Here is a 26,718-nt window from a genome sequence, read left to right on the forward strand (position 1 = left end):
GGAGAAAATTAAAAAATAATAATGAAAAAAAAAACAATACATCTTTGTCTATAACATCGCAAAGGTAAGGTGCTTTTGCTGGCACAAAACCCAATAATAAATAACAACATCTGGCAGGGAAAAAGTTAATCTGCCCTGTACAAAAATTACGTTTTTATTCATATGTTCCAGTCTAAAATGCCAAACTATTTGTGTGACAATTGATTGTCAATTAAAATGTCATAATCGTGACAGCCCTACTTGTAAGTTCATAGATGGCAATCTCTTTTAGTCATGTTTTTTTTTCATGAAATGAAACGTTTGATTTACATGGTGTGTGTGTGTGTGTGTGTGTGTGTGTGTGTGTGTGTGTGTGTGTGTGTGTGTGTGTGTGTGTGTGTGTGTGTGTGTGTGTGTGTGTGTGTGTGTGTGTGTGTGTGTGTGTGTGTGTGTGTGTGTGTGTGTGTGTGTGTGTGTGTGTGTTCCTTCCAGCTGTGCACATAGAGAGAATTGTACTGAGGAGCATCTCTCGCAGCAGGACAGACAGGGAATACAACTTTGAGGTAGGTACTAGCGCGCGCGCGCACACACACACTCTCTCTCACTTCTGGAGATCCCAGAGGGCTGAAAAAAATAATCAGTTATTCCACTGATTTGATGGAAACGGGCCATGCTGTTCAGATTTTCTCCATTCATCCTGAGTGCCATTTATGCCATTGCACAGAGCACGTGCCTTTTGCATACCTGTCATCTCACAAATGACTTGAGTTGAGTTTTAAATATTATTTTAAAAACCAGTAACCCTTCAGGAGGGGACTTATGGATGATGTCGTCACTAACGGGCGTGCCAGAGTCTTGTGCACTGGTTACGATCATCTCTGTGTTCTAAACCAGGCATGTCCAGCCACATCTGTGAAGATGTATATTATGTTCAATTCATTAGATTCATTGCTAGAGTCCATGGTGCAGTATATGATGTATTAGTACTTTAACACCGTGCTAAATTGGCTGTGCTAATTCCTCTGAGAAGCTTTAAGAGATTCACTCTAGATACATATACCAGTAAGACTCCCTAATCGGGAGATAAGCGACCGCCAGGTCGCAGCGTGATTTTAGGCCAAAATATGTAGGAGCAGTGTCCAAAAATGTGTTTGAAAAAATCGGCCTGATGGTGGCGCTATATGGGACAGATCCATGTTGATGAGATGAGTGTAGACATACTCTGTACCGATTTGCGGGATTTTAGGGCAAAATCTGTAGGAGCAGTGTCCAAAAATGTGTTTGAAAAAATCTGCCTGATGGTGGCGCTATATGGGACAGATCCATGTTTAAGAGATGAGTGTAGACATACTGTGTAGCGATTTGCGTGATTTTAGGGCAAAATCTGTAGGAGTAGTGTCCAAAATGTGTTTTAAAAAATCGGCCTGAAGGTGGCGCTAAATGGAACAGATCCATGTTGATGACATGAGTGTAGAGCAAGTGTGTACCGATTTGTGTGATTTTAGGGGCAAATTTGTAGGAGCAGTGTCCAAAAAAGTGTTCTGAAAAATCGGCCTGAAGGTGGTGCTATATGGGACAGATCCATGTTGAAGAGATGAGTGTAGACATAGTGTGTACCGATTTGCGTGATTTTAGTGCAAAAATTGTAGGAGCAGTGTCCAAAAATGTGTTTTGCAAGAATCTGCCTCATGGTGGCGCTAGAAGATGGGCATGTGACAATTGAAGGGTGGAGGTTGTAGTTTGGCAGGCAAGGAGTAAGTGTGCAAAATATGGCATGGATCGGGGCAACGGTTGTGGAGATATGAGCAGGGTACAGGTTGCACTTTTTTGGTACAGGTTGCACACTGCGTGTAGTGTTCTACCTGATGTACGTATAACTAGCTTTTAATATTGTGTACTGTAAAGTGTATCACTTTGGAGTTATTCTTAGATATTTGGGGTGTATCATGGATGTTCTATTTTTGTTGTTGGTGTCTTGTATGGTGTAGCAAAGATTTTGTGATTTTTATTTCTGCCTCTTCTTGGCCAGTTCCCACTTGGAGACAGTAAGAGACTGTCTCAATGTGAGATTCAATAACATTCAGGTTGACCAAGTTTACCAGAAAACCACATCTTCCTTTTACAAGCTCATACACACACCCACATGTATTTCACACATATCTAATTCAGGTGAGATACTTACTGGAGATACTGTTTTTAGGACAGGTCGAGTGTTCAGAGCAGTGACTTTACAGACCTGTCATCCCACAAATACCCAAGTCGACTTTTAAAATATTATTTTAAACCCTAGTAGTCACATATCTTGACAGTCCAGAAAGAGAATGTGATGTCACACAGTACTGTTTTGTTTTAATAATGTGGACCTCACAGGGGGCACGGTGGAGCGCTCGGTGCGCAATTGGAAATCACACCACAGCTCCAGGCGGAGCTGCTCGTTTCGTTTCACCAGCGTCGACAGATAGGGTTTGGCTTAGGCATAATTTTACTGAGGTTAAGGTTAGGTTTAGGCACAGTTTTACTGAGGTTAGGTTTAGGGTTAGCCTGGTTAGGGTTAGATTTAGGCATAGTTTTACTGAGGTTAGGGTTAGGGTTAGAGTTAGGCATAGTTTTACTGAGGTTAGGTTTAGGGTTAGGGTTAGAGTTAGGCATAGTTTTACTGAGGTTAGGGTTGGGGTTAAAGGACCTACACCATGAATTTTCACTTTTTCTATTTTAAAACCTTTTTTTGGGGTCCCACTGGCACCTTCTATCCTCACAAAGTCCTATTTCTGTACATTGTGTCTTTCTCTGGTTTTGGGAAGACAGAGATGAAAAGCTTTCCACGGGTTCTCAGAACAGTGCTGTTCTGAGAGTTGATCCGTGTGACGTCACACGGATTCCCGTTTTTTTTTTCAGTCAAAAAAAAAAAAAAAACTTTTTTTTTTTCAAAAATGTTTTTTTTCAAAAAAAAAATTTCAAAACTTTTTTTTTTTTCAAAACATTTTTTTTTTCAAAGGGTACCTTTTTGTGAGGTACAAAAAAAGGGTACCTTTTTGTGAGGTACCCTCACAAAAAAACATGCAGTAATCCTGGTCTCTATAATGCCTCCCCCTGGCCAGCCGGGGCGCCTGATGGAGGGGAAAGGAACTGGTTGGAATAATGTGTTACTTCCACACGCTACGTCCAACCAGAGAAACTCCCCCCTGTCAGGGGAAAAGAAGCGACTCCTCATGTATAGAAGGAATGAGGTCAGTCCGTTCTCTCCCCAGGTTGGCAGAGGGAGTGTAGCGCCCAGGATGACATTAGATTGAGGACAGGGAGGCGACCATATCGATCACTTGCTCTTGATAGAAGGTGAATTCTGTCATGTCATCACACCCGTGGATGTGCACACCCAAACTAAATTATGTGCAGACTTGAATTAGTTGTGACTGCAACTGGCACTACAAAATTCCATAGCCTGTGGCAAAACATGTGAATAAACTGCTTAAATTTGGGAAAGGTTAAAAATCTGCTTCAATACATTTTATTTTCCAATAATCAATATTCACGATAACCCACACCCTCTTGTAATATTGCCTAATTAGATGTTCCGTTCACAATACATGGCTTTTTTTTTTTTTTTGTAAGAAACCGAGTCTGTCTACACTCTTTTGAAGGCAATTACAGGCAAATTGTCATTTGTGCCAGCAGTTTTCAGGCTCAAACCTGACCTTTCTTGGATCTGTTTAACCCTTAAGGGTTGGAGACACTCGGCTTCGCCTCGTGTCTCACCACGCCTCTCAGCCGTTATAAAATACCAGGTAACCACATGCCTCTTGTGGCTTATTGCTTCAATCTATTAACCCTTTCCAAGCCACGGGGAGCCCCTTTATATTAAAACCGGAATATACCGGACATCTGAGCAAGGATGTCTCAGCCGCGCCGTCTTTTACCGTACTGGGTCATTAAAAACGAAATAAATGATTTTTATCCGAAAATTGGCGATCGTCTAACCTTCCCTAGTCACCGCTCGTCCATCGATAGCTCATGGCTGCTCTGACATGAACCGGAAGTGACGTCAGGTCCATTCCCTGCAGAGGCTTCCTAGCAGCCGTCTGTTTACTGTTTAGACGATAACATTAGCATAGCTGGAGTGCTAAGGGCTAAGCTAGCCAAAATGGTCACATCGACTGTTCAGTCATACCTGGACCATATGCTTGGATTATATGCGCACGGATCGCGCACGCGAAACGCACGGGGAGAAGATGCCTCGGCCAAAACCGCCACTCAGTCAATGGAGATCCAGATATTCATGGTGAGCAAACTACCGGGGGATCGAAAAAAAATAAAAAACAACGGCGACTTCCAAGAAGGAGGGGTGGTGGGCTCATGTTTATAAACATAATATTATGTCTCAGATCATAATACAATAATAGAAATGTCACGGCTAATCTATCAACAAGCCATTCTATTTCGGCTAGCAAAGTGTTAAAGGTGCTTAAAGGGGAGTTTCGGTCAAAAACGACTTTCCTACCTTTGAAATGATGATCCAGGAAGGCTCTGGGCTGATCCAGGTGTTGTTTTACCCAAAGCAGCATTTTGTTCATTTTTCGATTTTCTCCCCTGCACCCCACGGCTCCAAAACGGCACCTTTTGGGTCAACCCGTAATCCGGTTATTATTCTCGCTCAAAATTCACTTTTCTCGCTCGGTCTCAGTCCCTCATACTGTAGTTAGCATATCCGAGCTACATCAGCTCCTGGTCGCCGCCATGTTTGTTTACAACAAGCTCAACTCTGAACTCTCAGCCCAGGAGAGAACACTGGGAAATCCCGTTTTGTATCGCGTGACTCCCCGACGAGCGACGAACAATAAAACACAAAAATGCTCTTAGCCAAAGAAAAAAGATGTAACTATGTCGACAAAGTCTGCAGAGTGATGTATGGTGTAGCCTCTTGTCTGCCTCAACAGGTAACAGGCTGTGGGGGGAGGGAGGTGGAGCTGTGAGAGCAGCAGCAGCAGCAGCAGCAGCTCGTGAACGCGCGTTTCCCAACGGGAACGGGATTTCCCAGTGTTTCTCTCCTGGGCTGAGAGTTCAGAGTTGAGCTTGTTGTAAACAAACATGGCGGCGACCAGGAGCTGATGTAGCTCGGATATGCTAACTACAGTATGAGGGACTGAGACCGAGCGAGAAAAGTGAATTTTGAGCGAGAATAATAACCGGATTACGGGTTGACCCAAAAGGTGCCGTTTTGGAGCCGTGGGGTGCAGGGTAGGGTTGTTCGATTAATCGATTTTTAATCGTAACCCGTTTTTTTTCCTTTGGACGATTTAAAAAAATGGAAATCGTAAAATCGATTTTCACTTTAATTAGGGAAATTCTTACTCATTGGAGCCTTGCACGCGCAAAAAGTACACAGCCCCGTCCTCCTAAAGCAGGACGACAAGGTCCGACACCAAATTAATACTACTTTCTATCTGATGTGTAATTTCTTTGATGCGCGTTTAGCGCACGTCAGACTGAGCAGAGTTCACCACCGCACTGCGCTCACTCGCGATGGTTCAAGCAGCAAACAGAACAAAACGCTGCTGAGCTGGTAAACGTACTTACTTGTTGTAGTTTGAAAGAAGCTTATTAATTCTGTGTTACCCACCTACTGACTGTAGTCTACGACTACTCCTACTGTCCCTGTCACTGTGTTAATTTTGCGTCGGGAAGCGAAGCGCTTCGCCTCCGTTTACAATCAGTCAACATCTCCGTGCATGAGTGGTGCAGGGCAGGGGCGTAGCCAGGAATTACATTTTGGTAGGCGAAATGCCTACCAAAATGCCTCACCAGCCTCCAAGAGCTGGCTTGTTTTGGCTGTTTTGTCACTCACTATTGATAATGAAACACTAAGGACGCTAAGTTGTATGTGATTGTTGCACAACTAAAGTTATTATTATTAATACCCTTATTGTTTTATTGCATTTTGCTATTTGGCTATATAAAAAAAATCAAAAAATGAAACAATAATGGAAAAAAAAATCATTTCCTTGCATTTTTTAAATGAAAACAAAATAGTTGAAACAATGTATTATTCTTTTAACAAAAAATCGAAATCGAAATCGAAAATCGGGATTTCAGAGAAAATAATCGAGATTTTATTTTTTGGCCATATCGAACAACCCTAGTGCAGGGGAGAAAATCGAAAAATGAACAAAATGCTGCTTTGGGTAAAACAACACCTGGATCAGCCCAGAGCCTTCCTGGATCATCATTTCAAAGGTAGGAAAGTCGTTTTTGACCGAAACTCCCCTTTAAAGTTAAACTGTAAATTAAACATAAAACAAACATTTAATACAAATAAACCAGTTACCCATATATGGAGACCCCTGGTACCCATATATGGAGATCATGTACTGTATATGGAGATACTGTATGCTTACTCAGTTATTTGTTATGTGAAAGTCCTATGATGTCTATGACATCTGACATCATACCCTTTTATGCCCATACATGGAGATCCCTGTCTGTAGAACCAGCCACACAATTCACCGTTTGTCAGCCTTCTGATTGGTCCCTGAGACTCCCTGACTGGCCAACCAGAAAAAATCATTCACTTTATGCTATCGGGGGTGGAGTTGTGCAGTGGGAGAATGTTGCTTCAGTCTTTCACCACGGTGCGCACTGCGGAGCACGGCGAGTGTGCAGTACGGCGCCGCGAGGTGATAGCGATTTCGCTCATTATAATGAATAATCTTCAACAAACTAGTTCACATGAACAATATCAATGTAACTAAGAGTTTCGATTGGGTACATATATTTTAAATGTGCAGAATTACAATTAAAATACATTTTATGTTGACTCCACAACTTCCTACCCAAGATGCACTGCGCTTTCTCTCTCTGTATCTCTCCTCCGATTTTTTCAGAGGATTAAACTAATTAAAACATGTATTTTTGGGGGCAAACCCCTGTTTTGCAATGTAACTACTGTTCTTTGGTCTTCTCTTTTTAGCAATAATGAGGCTATGAAAAATCTTTTTCCCCATTCATTTCCAATAATGAGGCAATGAAAATACCCCCTCCCCCCATTCACTGCCACTATAAAAACAATCTGCCCTGGGTATTTTGTACCACTTAGTAACAGAGCAGAATGGGGCGGGATTTGACAAACAGTGAATTATAGGCTGTCTTGGCCATATGGATTCTGTTTGTGTGGTATCGTATGTGGCCGATGTGGCCTCCATATATGGGCATTCCCATATGAAGTCCCGTTAGATATGGGCTTAATATTGATGACATCAGGGATCTCCATGGGCATAAAAGGGATTCTGTTAGTGTGTGAAAAAACAACAAATCAGCCAAAAAAGAGTAGTTGACAGCATCAAAGACAGAAAACACTAGATAATAACCTAAAGTGGTATTCAGGAAAATATAACCCAGACTGTTCTCAGGCACTTGAGGGGCCACCCCGAGCACAGGCTCTGTCACAGGAGACCAACCACCGTTCCAACAAAGGCTGCCATATTTTCAGAAAAAGTTGTTTTTTCTTGATAATTGAGTATCGAAATCTCTCCATATGGAGCACTTTGCCCAAGTCTCTGAGCCATTTCTGAAATGAAGGCCTAGAATCCCTAGATTCTTGTTGCATTATAAGACGTTTAGCCAACAGTGTGCACAAGGAGATCGCTCGACCTTCAGACAAATTAATAGAAGGATTAAATGTAACTGATCCAAACGTAGCCAATAGAGGATCAGGGTCAGTGGTTTTATTAAGGGCTTATGATAAATTGTCAAATGAGGGACCAAAAAGAAATTAGTTTTGGGCAGGACCAGAACTGATGGCCAACTGTGTGCCTGTCTCCAGTTTACATTTATCACACAAGGGAGAAGTATTAGGGTATATGGCGTGTAACCTTGACTTCGAGTTGTGTAGTCTGTGTACTACTTCGAATTGAACCAAAGTGTGTCTAGCATTTATGGGGCTGGAATGTATGTTAGTGTGAGGCATTATAGACAGAGATACATACGTACGGATAAGCTGTGACCGTTCACATACTAAACTTGCAACCTACCGTCGTAATAAAATAAGAAGGGGCAATAATACATTAATTTACTGCCTTTTTGTATTAGCAAAATGTGCTGTTCTTTTGTTTGTTGTGTAATGCACCTCATGAACCTGTCTTCTAACTCACTATTTCCGGGTAGCTGGTTAGATAAAACATGGTTCTGATGGGCTAACTTTAGCTCTGTCGAACCGTTAATTATTTCTGTGAGAATGGCCTTCTGACACCGCAGCAACAGTTGTACAACTGCAACACAAGCAAATGAAGGGTTGTTGTTGAATATCTTACACTGTGGACACTGGTAGTGATGTGTCGGTCATGAATGACCCGTTCAAATGAACGGATCTTTATGGTGAACGAGATCGAACGGGTCACCATCCGGAAAAGACCCGTTCAACCGTTCACGGCGTTCAGTTGCAAATGCGACGAGAGAGAGAGAGACGGTTCATTCAACGTATCTCACAAGAGAAGACAGACCCGACCGACCGTTCAGTCCCTCCTTTCCACCTTTCCTCTTTCCTTGTTGAACACTGTAGTGGGCTGGAGGCGGGCTCTCCCTCAGAGAAGCAGGACTGTGTGTGCGTGGGGGTGTGGAACAGAAATCAGGGACAACAGTTACGGAGCAGCAGAGTGCCTCCGACCGCGAGAAGAGTTGTGACTGATGATTGATTGACCGAGACCGACTGACTGCCTGCGAGTGAAAAGGGTGTTATCGTTCATTCTTTGAACGGGATGTTCTAATTACTAGCCTGATTACTAGCCTACCCTACGAGACTGCAGACTGACTGACTGACTGACTGACTGACTGACTGACTAACTACTGTATTAAGTTTGCAAAAAAAGCGGTACAGTTCTATACAAAAGAATGCTAGAAGATAAGCCATAGAAAACACTATGGCATTAATCTATCCTACAAGTAGCCTATAGTAACACATCTCATCTCATACAATGGACCATTGAGCCAGTGTCATGTTAATTCATGAAGTGTGAACGTAATGCTAATGGTAAGGGTTCATTCTCTGAACGGGTGAAATGTTAATTTGCGCTTTTGAGTGATGTTGGCCGTTTTATAATGATTTTGATTTTGAATGATTTTATAATGAGCGTGCGGCGACGGTGTGAATGTTTTTGATTGATATATCCGTGCGTGCGTCACGTTCACAATATAGGCAGCCGGCAGGCTGAGGCCAGGCATGCAGCAGAGTCTGTCATCTGACCGAAACAGTCAGGCAGAGAGGAAAGAGGTGTGTTTTTGACTGCTTGTGCTTGACTGACTGACTGACTGACTGACTGACTGAACGCGACTGATTATCGGTCACGGCTCTGAACGAGAATGATGTGACGACCGGCTCAACCCCCCCCCCCCCCCCCCCCCCCCCCCCCCCCCCGCTTCCCGAAAGTTGTGAACGACCGATTGAACGATCATGACCGAATCCATCTTGTGAACGAACGAACGATGATTCGGTTCACGGAAATGAACGACAATTCCCACCACTAGACACTGGCGAAAGGAGGAGCAGCAGGAGCACTATGTAAAAGTGGCGCTTCATGTCTGACACTGCATAAGCGTCAGCATAATATCAGTTATTTTGTCCCACCCCCATTTCAACACAACAGTAATTTCAGATTTCCACTACATTTGGACAGGCCTGTAGTGCCTGCAGGGCTAATTGTGTCCCCACCAGGTCATTCGGCAGCATTCGCCCCTGTTAAATGCAAAGGATTCATTTCATTGTTTTTGTATGTTGGGCCCTGGGGGTTAATAATCCTAATGATAATTTAAGTTCAGCACATCCCACTTAGTCTATGGGCCATACAAGGTGTCGCTCTCCGAAACGTGGCAAAGGTTACTATGCATTTTTGAAAAGCTCTATATCTGTAGATTATATTTTGGTATGATGACCCTTTCTGAGACACAGCTAAATGTTATCAGCCGCTAGAGTTGGTGTCCTAAAAATGCAAAAAATGTATCTGCTTTAAGTAGCATATGAGGGGTCAAACTAGTTCATTTTTTTTATCCATTGCAAGCATCTGTTTTGCATTCCTTGGGCTATAACGGCCCCCACAAAACTGTGAAAAGTGATGACTCATTCATCACTAAACCATAGTTTTGTGGGGCCGTTTTTAGCCCAAGGAATGTTTTTCGTGCGAAACAGATGCTTGCAATGGATCAAGAATCAGGAAAAACCCCTAGTTTGACCCCTCATATGCTGCTTAAAGCAGATACATTTTTTGCATCTTTTCCCTGTATATAGTAAAGTTAATGGGACTGTTGGGAAACTCCATAGTAAGTAACCTTTGCCACCTTTCGGAGAGCGACATCTCGTATGGCCCATGGACTAACTAGGGGAGAGACCTACAGGTCGCATAGCTGTTCAGAAATGGTATGCATTTGGACCTCTTGGGGTTCAACAGCGATTGTCTCTTAAAATGCACTGACATTCACAACTTCATGTCATGACCATTACAGTATTACAATGTCCTAATAATGCATATGACTGTTCTTCACGTTACTACTGCTTTGCCTACTTTTAGCCAGATATCTCTTGACTGTCACAAGAAGGGGAAACAGTGAGTTCATCCAGAGATGACCGCTACTGTACACCAGGCATTGACTTAATTATTCTAGTCTGGCTTCTCCTCACACAAGATGGCATTCTCATTCGTCTGCTGTTGTTTAATTTATTTTTCAATTTGTAGGTGAATGCTTTGGCAAAATTGTTCATGTAGCTAGCTATTAATTTAATTCATTCAGTGATTCAGAAGAACAGTGGAAAGTGGGAAACAGTAAGCGAGAGAGACAGATCTGTGTGTGTTAGTGAGAAGTGTGAGAGAGGCATTCAGTGCCAGCAGCGTTGCTGAGTTCATTCTGGATCCTGGCAGGATCACCCTGTCGCACGGCTGGCTGCCATCCGCTCTGCGCGCGCACGCGTGTACATGCTTGGGCTCTCACTCTGTTATGTGGCCAGTTTGCTGATTCAACTTGACAAAATGTGTGTGTGTGTGTGTGTGTGTGTGTGTGTGTGTGTGTGTGTGTGTGTGTGTGTGTGTGTGTGTGTGTGTGTGTGTGTGTGTGTGTGTGTGTGTGTGTGTGTGTGTGTGTGTGTGTGTGTGTGTGTGTGTGTGTGTGTGTGTGTGTGTGTGTGTGTGTGTCACCTATCACTTATCAGTTGAGGAAATTGACATCCTCCCATGAAAACATTGTGGATCCACTAAAAATGTTAATGCCAAAAGCAACTGGAACAGCATTTGCTGACACTTGATTCCCCAACATCAAGAGTTCATAGATCAACTGGAAATCCTTCAAGGTCCACCCCTACTATCGCCCCATTCTGGGCATGACAAAGCGTATGACAACGCATAGCACTGCCACGTGAAACGACACAATGTCCAAGTGGAAAGGCATAGGAGGTAGTCTTAATTTGGTTAATAACACGTTATTCTGTTGTGTCACAAACTTGAGAGTGACCATCTATTTGCTGTGCTGCGATTTATTTTTAAATTCCGTCCTTAATGTAGCTGATAAAGGATTTTGCCCAAATATGGATGGACATGCCAGACATTAGCGCCAATGACGTCAGCGCAGATTGCCTTTGTTAGGCAATGAGTTCCTCTATTGTATCTTTGGTGTGACCAGAGCATGTTCAGTGAGAGACAGGTGCTCTCCACACTAGGCGCGGTCACTGCCTCCTAGCAATTCATTTTCAATGAGAGGCGGGCAGCTTTTTCGGCCGTGCAGCGAAGTTTTGGGGCGGCGAGGCGAGCGGGCGCGGTCGTCCACAGATTGAACACAAAAAATAATTCAGGATTGTGTTGATCGTGTCCCACACAACAATAAAATAAGATCTCGTTGTCCCAGAGGTGACCTGGCCCTTTAAGCTGTGGAGCTGGCTGAGCACATTGATATGATTGCATAACCAAACGGAGGTTAATGAACTGCAATACATCACCATAACAGATTAATGTTGAACACACACATACCACAGGCCACATGGCCACGATTAACAACATGCATAAAAACCAGAAAACGTTCTGAACATATTTATACGTATACATATGTCCAACCATCTACAACAGGGGTTGCAAATGGTGTCCCATGGGTCAAATCTGTCTGCAGATGTTTAACAATAATTGAACTCTTGAGACACCTTGAACGAGAACTCAATGTCTCAAATCCTAGGGCCGATGCATACTCCACTTTTAGAGACATCTTTATTTCGGCTCGGTTCGGGGAGTCACAAAATCTGTGGCACCGAACAGCGGAATTAATGACGGTACCCGTCACACCCCCAAACCTCTGAATGATGTCATATTGTAGTTTGGACATAGCCAAACCAAAATAAATTTGTTTCTAAAAGTGGAGTATGAATTGGCTTGAAATCAACAGGATATTTGCCTTAATCTGTGCCACCATTCTTATTGCGACCGTAGGTCGCATTTACTACCAAAACCTCCACCGGCTGTCTGTCAGTCTGTCCGTCATGTCACACTTTTCCCCAACTCATATCTCCGCCACCGTTGCCCCAAGACATGCCAAACTTTGCACACACACTCCTTGCCTGCCAATCCAAAACCTCCACCTCTCACGTCATACGGGCAGCCATAGTTACACCTGGAATGTTGAATCTCCATATATGGAGATAACCTACGCATCACACAAAGACTGACCTCACCAGCCCATACTTGGGCATGGACGACTTATATCTCCATATACGGAGATGGCCATATATGGAGATACGATGACATCACAAACAAGCCCTATATAAAGGGGCAATTCTCACCAGGGAAGAGAGCATTCCCTACTAGCTGAGTATCTTAAGATGGTTGGATGTGATGATAAGCTATAAGCTTAGTTGATCCTGGCGATAAGGTCTGAGTCGAGGAATGCTCTCTTCCCTGGTGAGAATTGCCCCTTTATATAGGGCTTGTTTGTGTATTGTATGACATCACGCCACATCATCAGCTGTGGACTCTGTGATGTCATCGTATCTCCATATATGGCCATCTCCGTGTATGGAGATATAAGTCGTCCATGCCCATGTATGGGCTGGTGAGGTCAGACTTTGTGTGATGCGTAGGTTATCTCCATATATGGAGGTTCAACATTCCAGGTGTAACTATGGCTGCCCGTATGACGTGAGAGGTGGAGGTTGTGGATTGGCAGGCAAGGAGTGTGTGTGCAAAGTTTGGCATGTCTTGGGGCAACGGTGGCGGAGATATGAGTTGGGGAAAAGTGTGACATGACGGACAGACTATGGGCAGCCATAGTTACAACATTCCAGTTGTAACTATGGCTGCCCGTATGACGTGAGAGGTTGAGGTTGTGATATTTGTGGAGATAAGCGACCAACGGTCGCTTATCTCCCGATTAGGGAGTCTTACTGGTTTTATTACATCTTTTACTATAAAACATAGACATAAATAAATGAATAAATGGCTCAATAAGTCACTTATTATTTAAACAGATGTACTGTGGGGTGGGGTACTCAAGTTCACGCAACATGTATCTAAGGGGACATGACAGGCTTTTGCCCCCTCGTGACACCAGGCCTGGAGATCATACACACAAACAGTGACACATGAGGCCTATAAATGCTGCACTTTATGATCTTGAACCCCTGACCTGTTAGGAGTATTTTTATCCAGGCTCTCTGTGCTGTGAAGCTGAGAGCAGGGACATGCTGGGCCCCTGATTCAGCCCGGGAAAAAGAGAGGCCCTCATTGCGCGCTATAGAGAGAGATCTCTCTCTATAGCGCTGCTGCTGCTACTCAAAGATTTGCCATTTAAAATCATGACAAGTGACAAGCCAGTGGGCCAATTACATGAGTTATATTTCGTCATTGTCGGGTGGAAACCTTGTTTGTCCAAAACCATTTTAAAAATGATTTAAACTAGTGAAAACAGCCGATCTACAAGCACATTTGTGTGCTTGTAGATCTGCTGTTTTCACTACTTTTTGTGCGACAGCCTTGTATGATGAAGCAAGGCTTTGCTTTGCGAAAAAAAAATGTACAAATTTGAAACTTGGAGACACGAGGTTTCTGCCCGACAGTGACGATTTACTTTGTTAGCCGCCCAGCCCCTAAAATGGAACGAAGGCCGACATTTTATTTAATTTAACATTTAATAATTTTCCTAATGGCCGGCCTGGACCGGCTGGCAATGAACCGGCCGTTCGGGAGTTGTCCCGCTTTTCCCAATGGCCAGCACGTCCCTGGCTGAGAGGAAGTAGCCATGGCCAACCTAGCGACTTCTCTCTGAGATAATGTGACGGAGCTCCTAGTGCCATATTTATGAAAGGAAGTGCAAAAGGTTCAATTATCTCGCTGTTAGCACATTTTCAACAGTAGACTAATTGATAGTTACACATACGCTCAAATGCGCGCGCGCGCACACACACACACACACAGGGCTCAGTCTCTCTGTCTCTCTCGTGTTACCTTCTCTCCAGTGACACGATTCAACCATGCTGTGAAAGAACCATTTGTTTCCCTCTGCGCACGCACGCACGCACGCACGCACGCACGCGCGCGCACACACACACACGCAGACACGCACACGTCCCCAGTTTGTGAATCCAGGCAACATATTGGCGATGAGAAGGTTGGCTATCTTTGGCGCGTGGCACCGTCCTGTGACGAAGTTTGAATTCATGTTTTAGATTGAACTGCCATTTGTCTTTTAAAACCCATTTAGAACGGGTACACATTATTGTGTATCATTATTGAATGCTTTAACTATTGAAAAATAGCAGATATACAAGCTCACAGCGCGCTGCGAGCTTGTAGATCTGCTATTTTTTGAAAAATCGTGAAAATTAGAATTTTGACCCGATTCTATAAGTGTCTTTTGAATCCTTCTAAGACTTTTTGAAAAACCTATGTTTCTATGTCAGCAATCTGGCCAGCCATCGTCAAAGAAAAGGTCCTTTTCACTTAACTGGAGCTCTGTTAGTCTGTTCTTGAGAGACTACTATGTCAGTGGTTCTCAAACCTTTTCATGTGAAGGACCCCCAAAATGATATGTATTTGGCCACGGACCCCCATCTCAAAATATCTAGTTCCAGGGACCACCCAGAGGCAAAATTTGAGTTACAAACGTTCGCTTTGAAAATACATATATTCAAAGATTTGCACACATTTTCACAACTTAAAAAAAAAATAGCAGGTCTACAAGCTCGCAGCGCTGCACTCGGAAAGAAATCGCGATTTACGATATCGTGATAATCAAAACATCCATTATCCTGGGGCAGAACATTTGCCAAAAAATAGCCGATCTACAAGCTCACAACGCGCCGTGACGCGTCGTGACTCGTGAGCTTGTAGATCTTTTTTTTTTTTTGGCAAAGACATTTGATAGAGAGTGAAAAAAAGACTGTATCAAGTATGTAAGTACCTTTTACCAATTATAGAGGGTTTAAGTTGTACCGGATATGTAGCTCGACAGATAAAAGGTGAATTGATCCCAGTGCATGACGAAGGACAATATCATGATTAGAGATGTTACCGATCAATCGGCAATGGATCGGATCGGGCCGATCAAAGCGTGATCGGCGATAATCGGTGGTTTAGATCAAAAGGTAAATTCACCGATCCGATCCGATCGGTGCATCCGATCAACCGGCCGTTCAGTATGCCCACTTGAGGCCATTTTGGGGTATTGATTTCCACAGTGCTGAAGGAATAATTAGTTACTGCTATGATAATAAATACATTGTAATGCTGGTAAATAACTATAAGGCAAATATATAAATGAATTCATGAGTGAATTAATTAATTAAAGATAAAACATTAACATTTAGAAAATATAAATAATATATAAATAATAACTTGATCGGATCGGTGATTGATCGGTATCGGGTGATCAAACTTTTGTGATCGGTGCTCGGTGATCGGTTCCAAAAAACCTGATCGGACCATGCCTAATCATGATAAATTAAATCTCCACGATACGATTATCGTGACTGATTTCGTGGGCTAAAACTATGACGAAAAATGTTTGTCGACTGTTTTTTTCACTGACGAAAACTAAATAAAAACTAAACAAAAACAAAGCTGTGGTGACTAAAACTAAGACTAAATATATTGACAATTTCGTCAACAAAACAAAAAAACTAGACTAAAATGTTAGGGAGGGACTACTGGAGAAGAGAGTAATTTTATGTTTGGTTGCTCTCAGGTGTTGCGTGCTGAAAATAGCCGATCTACAAGCTCACAACGCGTCGCGCTGAGCTTGTAGATATGTTATTTTCAGCACAAAAAAAGGTGTAAAATCAGTCATTACGATGCCATCAAGGCCTGCCAAAAGACATTTTAGTCGAGTAAATCAACTGTAGATTTAGTCGCCTAAAATCTTATGATATTTAGTCGACTAAAATTAGACTAAAACTAATACTTTTCAGGTGACTAAATTATGACCAAAACTAAAAGACATTTTTATTCAAAAGACTGTGACTAAAACCAAATCAAAATTAGTCAAAAACAACACTGGTTGAGTGTTTTTTATCACAAACGATAATATCGCTTATCGTCCCATCCCTACTCAAATCTTGTGGGCATGGAATGCCCCTTTTTCTACCCGACTTAGTGATTGTTCCAGTTGATTCAACCATGCTGTGCTCCCCACAAACTTCTGTGTTGTCGCTGCAGCTGTATCCTACCGACTCACCTGCCAGTGAGGAGCCCTTCGTCCCTACTCCTCCCGTCCAACACTCCCTGCTCACAGTAGGCGCCGTCCCCAGCCTGTACAGGGTTCCCACGGTCATGAAATTCCTGGACATATTTTGAAATTAGAAATGTATTTTTCCAGTACTGGAAAAGTTTTGGAATTGATCAAGGGTCCTGGAAGGTCCTGGAAAAAAATAGCTATGCATTGTCTTTGGTTATTGATTTTGTTAATACCTCTGAAATGACAAATTAAACATTGGCCAAATTGTCAAATATTAGAGGCAGAAATAATGAAAATAGCCGATCTACATGCTCACGTTGTGACCATGTGGATCTGCTATTTTTACAATAGAACTGTGTTATACAAAATTCCTCTACTCTTAGTGCTCGTCAGGGTGGGGGGTCCCCAGTTAAAATATGATTATTTCGGGGGTCACAGCCTGAAAAGTTTGAGAACCACTGGCATGTACCTGTCTTTGGGCATTGCGCGAAGGAGTAAGCGACCTGTTATTGAGCTGAATTATTGTGGGCTCGCCTATAAGGCGAGCACACTTTAGATATTGTCATTGTGGGCTCGCCTATAAGGCGAGCACACTCTAGATATTGTCATTATTTATCTATCAGGCAGGCAGTCATACTATATCAAGTATCAAAAAACTTCGGTTCCTTTCTACTCCTACATACTTAGTGAGAAAATGAAAATAAAAACATCAATGTGTTCAGCTTACAGTGGCGAAGTGTGCTATTATTTATTATAGCAATCGGCCAAATGGTGGCGCTGTAGGAAGCCTTCGAAAGTGCGATCTTTGAACAGGTATAGCTCATGCTGTGTTATACATACAGCCATGAAACCTGTATACACTTATGCGTCTCCTCATGCCGAACAACTTTTACCCTCTAACTTTTGACCTCTGACCTTTAGGTCTCCCACAATTCGGAATTATATGAAAAACAGTAAAAATCTATCTCCTCCTGGGATTTTCGCGTCAAGTGCACAAAACTTTTTTCACATGAACTTTGAACCTATATCTACACAGGCTATGTGGTGAGAAGTTTGTACGTTAAATAATGATTTTTTAATAATTCAATATATATTGCGGTTTTATGCAAATTATTCTTCGGCCTCTAAATCATACATACAAAGTTACACGTTCATGGCATTTGGCAAAGATGTGGAGGGATAGTCAAAGTATCACTGAAACCAATTTTATTCCAATCGGCCAAAGGGGGGCGCTATACGAAGCGTCTGAAAATTCAAACTTCAAACGGGCATAAGTCATGACTCGTTTCGTTTGAAGACATGCAACTTGTTACACGCGTGCTTTGACTCAAGCGGAAGACATCTGTGTCGTTGTTAAGTAAGCTCCGCCCTTCAATTTTCCGCCATTTTGAGCAGTTTGTAAAACGCGTAAACCCGCTTTTATTCTGGAATTTTCGCGTCACGTGCACAATTTTTTTTTTACGTGAACTTTGGACCAATATCTAAAGATCTGTCAGATCGGATTTCTTTAACATTGAAACATGCTTTTTTAAATAATTCAAACAATATTGCATTTTTATGCAAATTATTCTTCTGCCTCTAAAACATACATGCAAAGTCACATTTTCATGACAAAATAGTGTAGAGGGTTAGTTCAAATATCACTGAAACCAATCTTACCCCAAATGGCCAAAGGGGGGCGCTATATAATTTTGAGCAGTTTGTAAAACGCTTAAACCCGTTTTTATTCTAGGATTTTTTTTGCAATTTGCATGAAACATTCTACACGCAATCTAAGGACCTTTATCTAACATGCCTATGAAGTGCACACAAAAAAATTATAAAATAATAATAATAAATATAGCTGCAAGCAGCGATAAAGTGTCCAAAGCCAAAAACACCTCAAATCATGAACACAGCCTGGGATGTGCGTGAAATCTTGCAAGCACATTCCCAATAGGTCAAGGAACAGATACCAACCTTCTCACATTGGCCTGTTATAGCGCCACCAGCGGGTCAACTTTTGCATAACACATTTTTGGAACAAAATGGACCAATCTTTGACGTCAGTAACGTCAAAGAGAGCACTGCCTGCGATCTTGACATTTTGTGCTTTTATAGCCATTGTTTTCTGGCTTGAAGCGAGCCCACAATTGTTTCGAAGGAACAATATTTTTCTAGTTATTTATTTATTCCTAGATCAAGTTCTCCTCAAAACTTCGGTTCCTTTCTACTCCTACATACTTAGTGAGAAAATGAAAATAAAAACATCAATGTGTTCAGTTTACTGTGGCGAAGTGTGCTATTACTTTTTACAGCAATCGGCCAAATGGTGGCGCTGTAGGAAGCCTTCGAAAGTGCGTTCTTTGAACAGGTATAGCTCATGCTGTGTTATACGTACAGCCATGAAACCTGTATACACTTATGCGTCTCCTCATGCCGAACAACTTTTACCCTCTAACTTTTGACCTCTGACCTTTAGGTCTCCCACAATTTGGAATTATATGAAAAACAGTAAAAATCTATCTCCTCCTGGGATTTTCGCGTCAAGTGCACAAAACTTTTTTCACATGAACTTTGAACCTATATCTACACAGGCTATGTGGTGAGAAGTTTGTACGTTAAATAATGATTTTTTTAATAATTCAATTTATATTGCGGTTTTATGCAAATTATTCTTCGGCCTTTAAATCATACATGCAAAGTTACACGTTCATGGCATTTGGCAAAGATGTGGAGGGTTAGTCAAAGTATCACTGAAACCAATTTTATTCCAATCGGCCAAAGGGGGGCGCTATACGAAGCGTCTGAAAATTCAAACTTCAAACGGGCATAAGTCATGACTCGTTTTGTTTGAAGACATGCAACTTGTTACACACGTGCTTTGACTCAAGCGGAAGACATCTGTGTCGTTGTTAAGTAAGCTCCGCCCTTCAATTTTCCGCCATTTTGAGCAGTTTGTAAAACGCGTAAACCCGCTTTTATTCTGGAACTTTCGCGTCACGTGCACAAAACTTTTTTTACGTGAACTTTGGACCGATATCTAAAGATCTGTCAGATCGGATTTCTTTAACATTGAAACATGCTTTTTTAAATAATTCAAACAATATTGCATTTTTATGCAAATTATTCTTCTGCCTCTAAAACATACATGCAAAGTCACATTTTCATGACAAAATAGTGTAGAGGGTTAGTTCAAATATCACTGAAACCAATCTTACCCCAAATGGCCAAAGGGGGGCGCTATATAATTTTGAGCAGTTTGTAAAACGCTTAAACCCGTTTTTATTCTAGGACTTCTTTTGTAATTTGCATGAAACATTCTACACGCAATCTAAGGACCTTTATCTAACATGCCTATGAAGTGCACACAAAAAAATTATAAAATAATAATAATAAATATAGCTGCAAGCAGCGATAAAGTGTCCAAAGCCAAAAACACCTCAAATCATGAACACAGCCTGGGATGTGCGTGAAATCTTGCAAGCACATTCCCAATAGGTCAAGGAACAGATACCAACCTTCTCACATTGGCCTGTTATAGCGCCACCAGCGGGTCAACTTTTGCATAACACATTTTTGGAACAAAATGGACCAATCTTTGACGTCAGTAACGTCAAAGAGAGCACTGCCTGCGATCTTGACATTTTGTGCTTTTATAGCCATTGTTTTCTGGCTTGAAGCGAGCCCACAATTGTTTCGAAGGAACAATATTTTTCTAGTTGTTATATAGTCCTGGAAATTGGGTTAAATATTCTGGAAAAGTTTTGGAAATGAATTGGTAAAAATGTGTGGGAACCCTGCCTGTAAGATTACGTGCAGTGACAATTATCACCATCCTTGCCCAGCTTACCTCCCCAGAACATGGGCCAATTGTAGACGCCCGACAAAGTCGGATGCGCCACGGTGGATTTGAACCCACAACCTCCGCTGTGGTGGGCAGGGACTTTAGCACTATTTTATAGTTTGTAGTCCGACAGTTCGGCACGACTATAGCTAAAATAGACGATTGTACAAGTTCAAACCGTGTCACATCATTCACGATGTGTCGTGAGCTTGTCTTTTTTTGTGTGTGTACATTTCCGCTTATAATGACATGACCAAATCAAAGTGTATCTCCATATATGGGCATACAAGGGATTTGGTTCCCCTGGCATCACAGGGATCTCCATATATGGCAATACATGGAGATCCCTGCTCTGAGTATCTGACATCACGGTGATGTCACAGTGATGTGTCAGTGGAACCAGGGGAACCAGTGTCATGCGTTACCCGTCCGGATGGACGTCCAGACAGACACGGACAAGCTGTGACGGTTCTGATAGTAAACTGCGACCTACGGTCACAATAAACCATATATATTCAGTTTAAAAAAGGCTAACTGGCTAGCCATATCTAATGGTAATTCCTCTGGGCTTTTGTTGATCAAATCAATGACAACAGCTGTACGTGTTATACGCGATCATAACACAAGAAACGCGTATGGAAGGCAGCAGAAATGCCTTCTTTCTGCTGCTAATTGTGAGAAAGAAAATAATTATCCTACTAAGATGTAGTATGTTGTTGGCCATGTTTGTGAAAACGGTTGCTACTGTATAATAGCAACAAAATACAAACCGAGGGATATTTTGGCCTTGCTTATAAAAGGATGCTTCAACAATACACTGGAGGGAGAGAGAAGAGATGTGGGAATGTTTGGGAGAGAGATTGAGGCACAAGAATATGGGGGGTATGGACTGAGAGGGAGGGAGGGGGGAGAGCTTTGCTTTTCCTTTGCCAAATAACAACAGCAAGTCTCCACCACCCTCCATCTGTTTGTCTTGGATTCCGCTACTGTTTTCACACACACACGCACGCACGCACACGTGCGCGCACACACAGCACTCATCCCCTATCAGGTAAACAGGCATATGTCATCTTGCACAACAGTGATCGCACATAAAAAAACAATGATCTTGTTGAACTGATGGGCCGCTGACCCTTGACCTTCTGTTCCTTCCCTCATTTCTAGACAACAATGAATCCATTTCCCAAGCCACTGTGCTTCACTTAACTCTTCCACTGCCAAGAATATTTAATCAAACTACTAAACACTAGTAACTATTTTTCGTAGGGTTGTCCGATATTGACTTTTTTACCGATATTATCCAACTCTTAATTTCCGATACCGAAATTAACCGATACCGATATATGCTAATATAATATCTAGCTATCTAGCAGTGATTCTCAACCATTTGAATTTCAAGGACTCCCAGTTTGAAACGCATTAGGCTACTGACCCCCATTTAATGGCATTTATATATCGCTGGGACCCCAATGTATATTATAAAATCATATTAAGAGTGTACAAATGGAATGGGTCCATTTGGTTCCATTTGTACCAATACAAAGGGATGCTATCTCTCGCTCTCGCTCTCCCTTTCCCCCTCCCTCCCCCCCCCCCCCCCCCTCTCTCTCTCTCTCTCTCTCTCTCTCGCACAAGGAAGTTGACGACCGTTTTAGCTAAATCTGTCCATAAACGATGTTGTTAGTAGACGTTTTTAGTACCTCTGTGTAGGGCATTCACGAATAGCGATTTTTAGTATTCGAATTATTCAACCTCAAAGTCTTCGAATTGTCAAATATTCGACAGGACTGGACAAACTGTCAAATATTAAGTAAGCAAGAGGCGAACATTGTGAAAATAGCCGATCTACATGCTCACAACGCCTCACGTTGCGAGGCGTTGTGAGCATGTAGATCTGCTATTTTCACAATATTTATCTGTGGAACACATTAAATGTAATACCTACAAGTGCTTGTCAGGGTTCTTATGACGTCCTATCTAGCCAAGCTTTATAAACCATGAAGAAACATAATATACAGTATTTTTAAAGAAAAAACAATATTAAAAAAGAAAAAAAAGCGAATATTCGATTTCGGTGAACAACGTCAAATAGTGACTTTGATATTCGAATATTCAGTGAATGCCCTACATCTGTGTAACTGGGAGAGAACGCTGCACCACCACCAGGGCTAGAATACACCGGGGGAAGACCCGTCTTCATGTTTGTCTCCGTTCCAAAGCGACAGGCAGCGTCTCACAGTCTGGTTTCTCTGACATTGCTTGTCTTGAGTTCAGTGTGACCCAGTGTGTTAAAGCCACCTCACCAGTCACCACACATCCAGCCCAGTGATTTGCAGTCATGCCTGAATGGTCCACACACAGGGGCGTCACAAGGGGGGAGAACGTGGGACTGAGTTGAAAAATAGCAGACATACAAGCTCACAGCGCGGCACCGAGTGCCGCGCTGCGAGCTTGTAGATCTGCTATTTTTGAAAAGTAGTGAAAACGTGCGCAAATCTTTGAATGTATGTATTTTTTTTTGTAACTCAGATTTTGCTTCTAGGCGTTCCCTGGAACAAAAATATTTTGAGATGGGGGTTCGTGGCCAAATACATATCATTTTGGGGGTCCTTCACGTGAAAAAGTTTGAGCACTACTGACATAGAAACATAGTTTTTTTTTCAAAAAACCTTAGAAGGATTTGACACATTCAAAGACAATTTTTCAAAAATAGCATGCCGCGCTGTGAGCTTGTATATCTGCTATTTTTCAATAGTTAAAGCACAACATAATGCGTAATATTAATGCATTCCCAGTCTAAATGGGTTAAACCTCCTCCCGCTATGAAGAACATTCATGGGGGGCCCCGCAGTGAATCCTTGTACCCAGGGTTCAGAATTTGGTGCGACACCCCTGTCCACACATACTGAGGGATTGTGTGCTGTTCTCTGTGTGTTTCAGGTCCAGTGGTCGGACAACTCATCCAGTAGCGTGACAAAAACCCACCTGGAGCTGGAGAATTTCTTACTTAAGGTAGGCGCACACTTTTCACCCCTTGCTGTGAGACTTGGTTGCCGTTTAACGACTTCCAACCTCGCATCTCTTTTGGGCATGTCATTATGTGCGAAAAATAGAAATACTAACAGTTAGGGAAAGTTAGCCTATTGCTAGACCAATCTGGGAAATACATCTAAATCACGAGCTTTCTTCACAAATGTGTTCATAAAGGTGTCTACTATCACCGCTGAACTTTGTCAAACCCAACTCCCTTGACATACTTTGTGGGAGCCAATCAAAGTTATTGGGTATCCCGATGGCCTGGGATTAAAGGGGGGGGGGAATAAAAAATGGCCAATATGAACGTATGAGGTGTGTAATTTGGGTATTTTTGGGCGGCTGAATCCATTCCAACCATTCGTTTTCATGAGACATATAATGTTGGCAATAAAAAAAAGGTTGGAGTAGGGTTTGAATTCACGAAAACTATTCAAGATCAGGTGGGTAACTAAGCACACATTATGACACACAGGATAACATGATGCAATCTGACAAGGAACACTCAAACACAGGATTTAAAACATAGAGACTAACAGGACACAGGTGAACTCGAATGACATGATTGGCTAAGCCTTAGCCAATTAGGCCTTTTTTTATGGACAAGGAGTCATTTTTACTGATAACTAATGGTTGGAATGGATTCAGCAGCCCAAGAATTCCCTAATTACACACCTCATTCACCTCGTTCATATTGGCCATTTTTTATTTTCCCCCCTTTAATCCCAGGCCCTGGGTATCCCGATACCCCCAACTTTGATTGGCTCCCACAAAGTATGTCAAGGGAGTTGGGCAAAGTTCAGAGGTGATAGTAGACACCTTTATGAACACATTTGTGAAGAAAGCTAGTGATTTAGATTTAGTTCCCAGATTGGTCTAGGCACAATAGGCTAACTTTCCCTCACTATAAAAGTCGACAAACATTATGAGCTATGAGCGGCTATTTTCTTTCTTTCAGTGGCCCATATATATATCAATCAATCAAAATGTATTACAGCCAAAGCCAATGGTAGACGTACAAACAGTTAAAATAAAATATAAATTCATGAAAGATAAATATATTTATATATAAATTATATATCTAAAAAAACAAATGAAAACATCTATAAAAGACACTCGTACCAATGTTTCCACATATGAGAGCGATATCTTACAGAGCTGTACTTCGGATTGATCAACGTGTTAATCACCTCATTTAATATGAGACCCATCAAGTAAAAAAATAAAAAATATAATCAGTTGAGTTTTTTATTTTGTGTGTTTTTCTTTTCTTTTTTTTTACTAATAACAAGTCACATGAAAATGGATTGGTTCAACACAAAAATGGGACATTATCATGCTTTGGATACATATTTTTGGTCACTTTGTAGATTACACAATTTTGAAACCGATGTTAAATATGAGGGATGTTCACCACACCTTTTTTGCCCAAGGCACACCAAAAGCCAAGTAAAGATCTCAATTCAATTCAATTCAATTCAAAGGAGCTTTATTGGCATGAGAAAACATACGTTTACATTGCCAAAGCAAGTGTCACAAATAAAATAAAGACAGTTGAAAATGGGGAACATATATACATTGGGAGGGGGTACAGCATTGTGTAAACAGAGCTATGTCGCATTATGACATTTTATATATATATACAGGGTATAAAGCTTTTGGAACAAATAACAGCATTATTTTTTTCTCAAAATCAATTTAAAGATAGCAGCTCTGTTTCATACTGTATGTGCAGTAGGTCTAGATGTCAATCCATGGTTTATAGTCCTTAGGGTGGTTGTGTTTCTAGCCTTCCTTTGTCGCAACAGTTCACAAATCTTGCTGCTGTGTTCGAACATTGTTGTACTTGTCCCAGTAGGTATGGGAGTTTTTCATCATTGGTCATGTTTTCAAACTCACTTCTCAAGGCACATCTGTATTCATTTCCATGCAAAATAGCCTCTATAACACTGTTATCACTCTATTACAGGGCTTGGTTGAATGCTTGATTCTGATTGGTCAATCGCTGAAATCAGCCGTGTGTTATTTCTTGATAACAGACCGCTCCGGTCTATAATGGACCCATGCCTAATCAACGGCTCAGAGCACCTGCTGCACTGCGTGAATTTTATGCCGTATCCAACATGACAGCCATTAAAAAAAAACAGTATAATTTACAACTAAATGTTGCCCTCAAGATTTTTTTTTTATATATATTTGAAGCGAGAAATAGACGTTGCGATAACAGAAAATAGATTCTATTTGATAAACGTCCGAGGCGACCGTGTTGCGCTGGGGTGACTTGTGGAATACTTTCACTGCAAGAAAATACTTGGTTTTGTTTTTAGTTTTGAGTCAAATTATTTTATTAAGTAGTCATGTAATAAGCTGGATAACGTCTGGCTCAGCGGTCGTCATCGAGAAATAAAAAAGTTTGAGAAAGTTTGAGAACCACTGATTCCAGGCCTAAATGGGCTAAATGAATGATGACGTTAAAGAAAACCTGTCCTCTCCTGTCTGTGTGTCACCCAGCTTCCCAAAGAGCAGAGCACCGAGTCCTTTGAGAAGGGAATCCTGCTGCTGCTCAGCCAGGGAGACAAGTATGAGAGCTGTGACATGGAGAGATGCCTCAGGTAGGACCATAGACTCTAAAAAAAATATGGAGACTGCGAAGCCATTGGTTTCTATGCGGCAAAAATGACGCTTTTTTGTCCCTTGTATGGGTGTCGCCATCATTGTTTTAATGGTACCCAAGGAATCATAAGGAATGCTATTGACTGCCAAAGGTCACGTGGAACCGCAGGGATACATGGGAGAATGTGGTGTTGAGCCTCCCGAAATAAAGCATCGAAGAAGAACACAGCCGGCTGGTATCAGTTTAGTTGTCCATGCCCCCCACAACTTTATCATCAATTTTAACATAAATGTGAACATATTGCACAAAACGCATATCATGGTGACTGAAAGACAGTTTTTTACTAGCGTCAGGAACCATAAAGTATTTATGACGATGTTTATTAAGGTTAGAAATGGAGAAATATTCCTTTTGGTACCTCGCGGGGGGAAAACAGCGCAACTAGCGGCCAATCATGGGATCTTTCTGTTCTGGGAATGCTTCATGAATTATCCAGGCAACAACATGCCTGCCTGGGTAGGACCAACAGGGACATTGCTTACAGCTGATTACCACCATGTTACCGTTTACAACGCTATTTGCCCAA

At 41.9% G+C, this 26,718-nt stretch overlaps 1 protein-coding gene across 1 annotated transcript in view; it reads left to right on the top strand.

Moving 5' to 3' along the window:
* zcchc2 (zinc finger, CCHC domain containing 2) overlaps positions 1-26,718 on the top strand; it is a 71,177-nt gene that overhangs the window by 17,584 nt on the left and 26,875 nt on the right. The window contains exons 3-5 of the mRNA XM_080752179.1: positions 472-542; positions 23,426-23,497; positions 26,030-26,130. Of these exons, the coding sequence (XP_080608305.1) occupies positions 472-542; positions 23,426-23,497; positions 26,030-26,130 (244 nt within the window). The remainder of the gene's footprint in view (positions 1-471; positions 543-23,425; positions 23,498-26,029; positions 26,131-26,718) is intronic.

This window comes from Nannobrachium achirus, assembly GCF_963921795.1.
Source record: "Nannobrachium achirus genome assembly, chromosome: 21".
NCBI lineage: Eukaryota > Metazoa > Chordata > Actinopteri > Myctophiformes > Myctophidae > Nannobrachium > Nannobrachium achirus.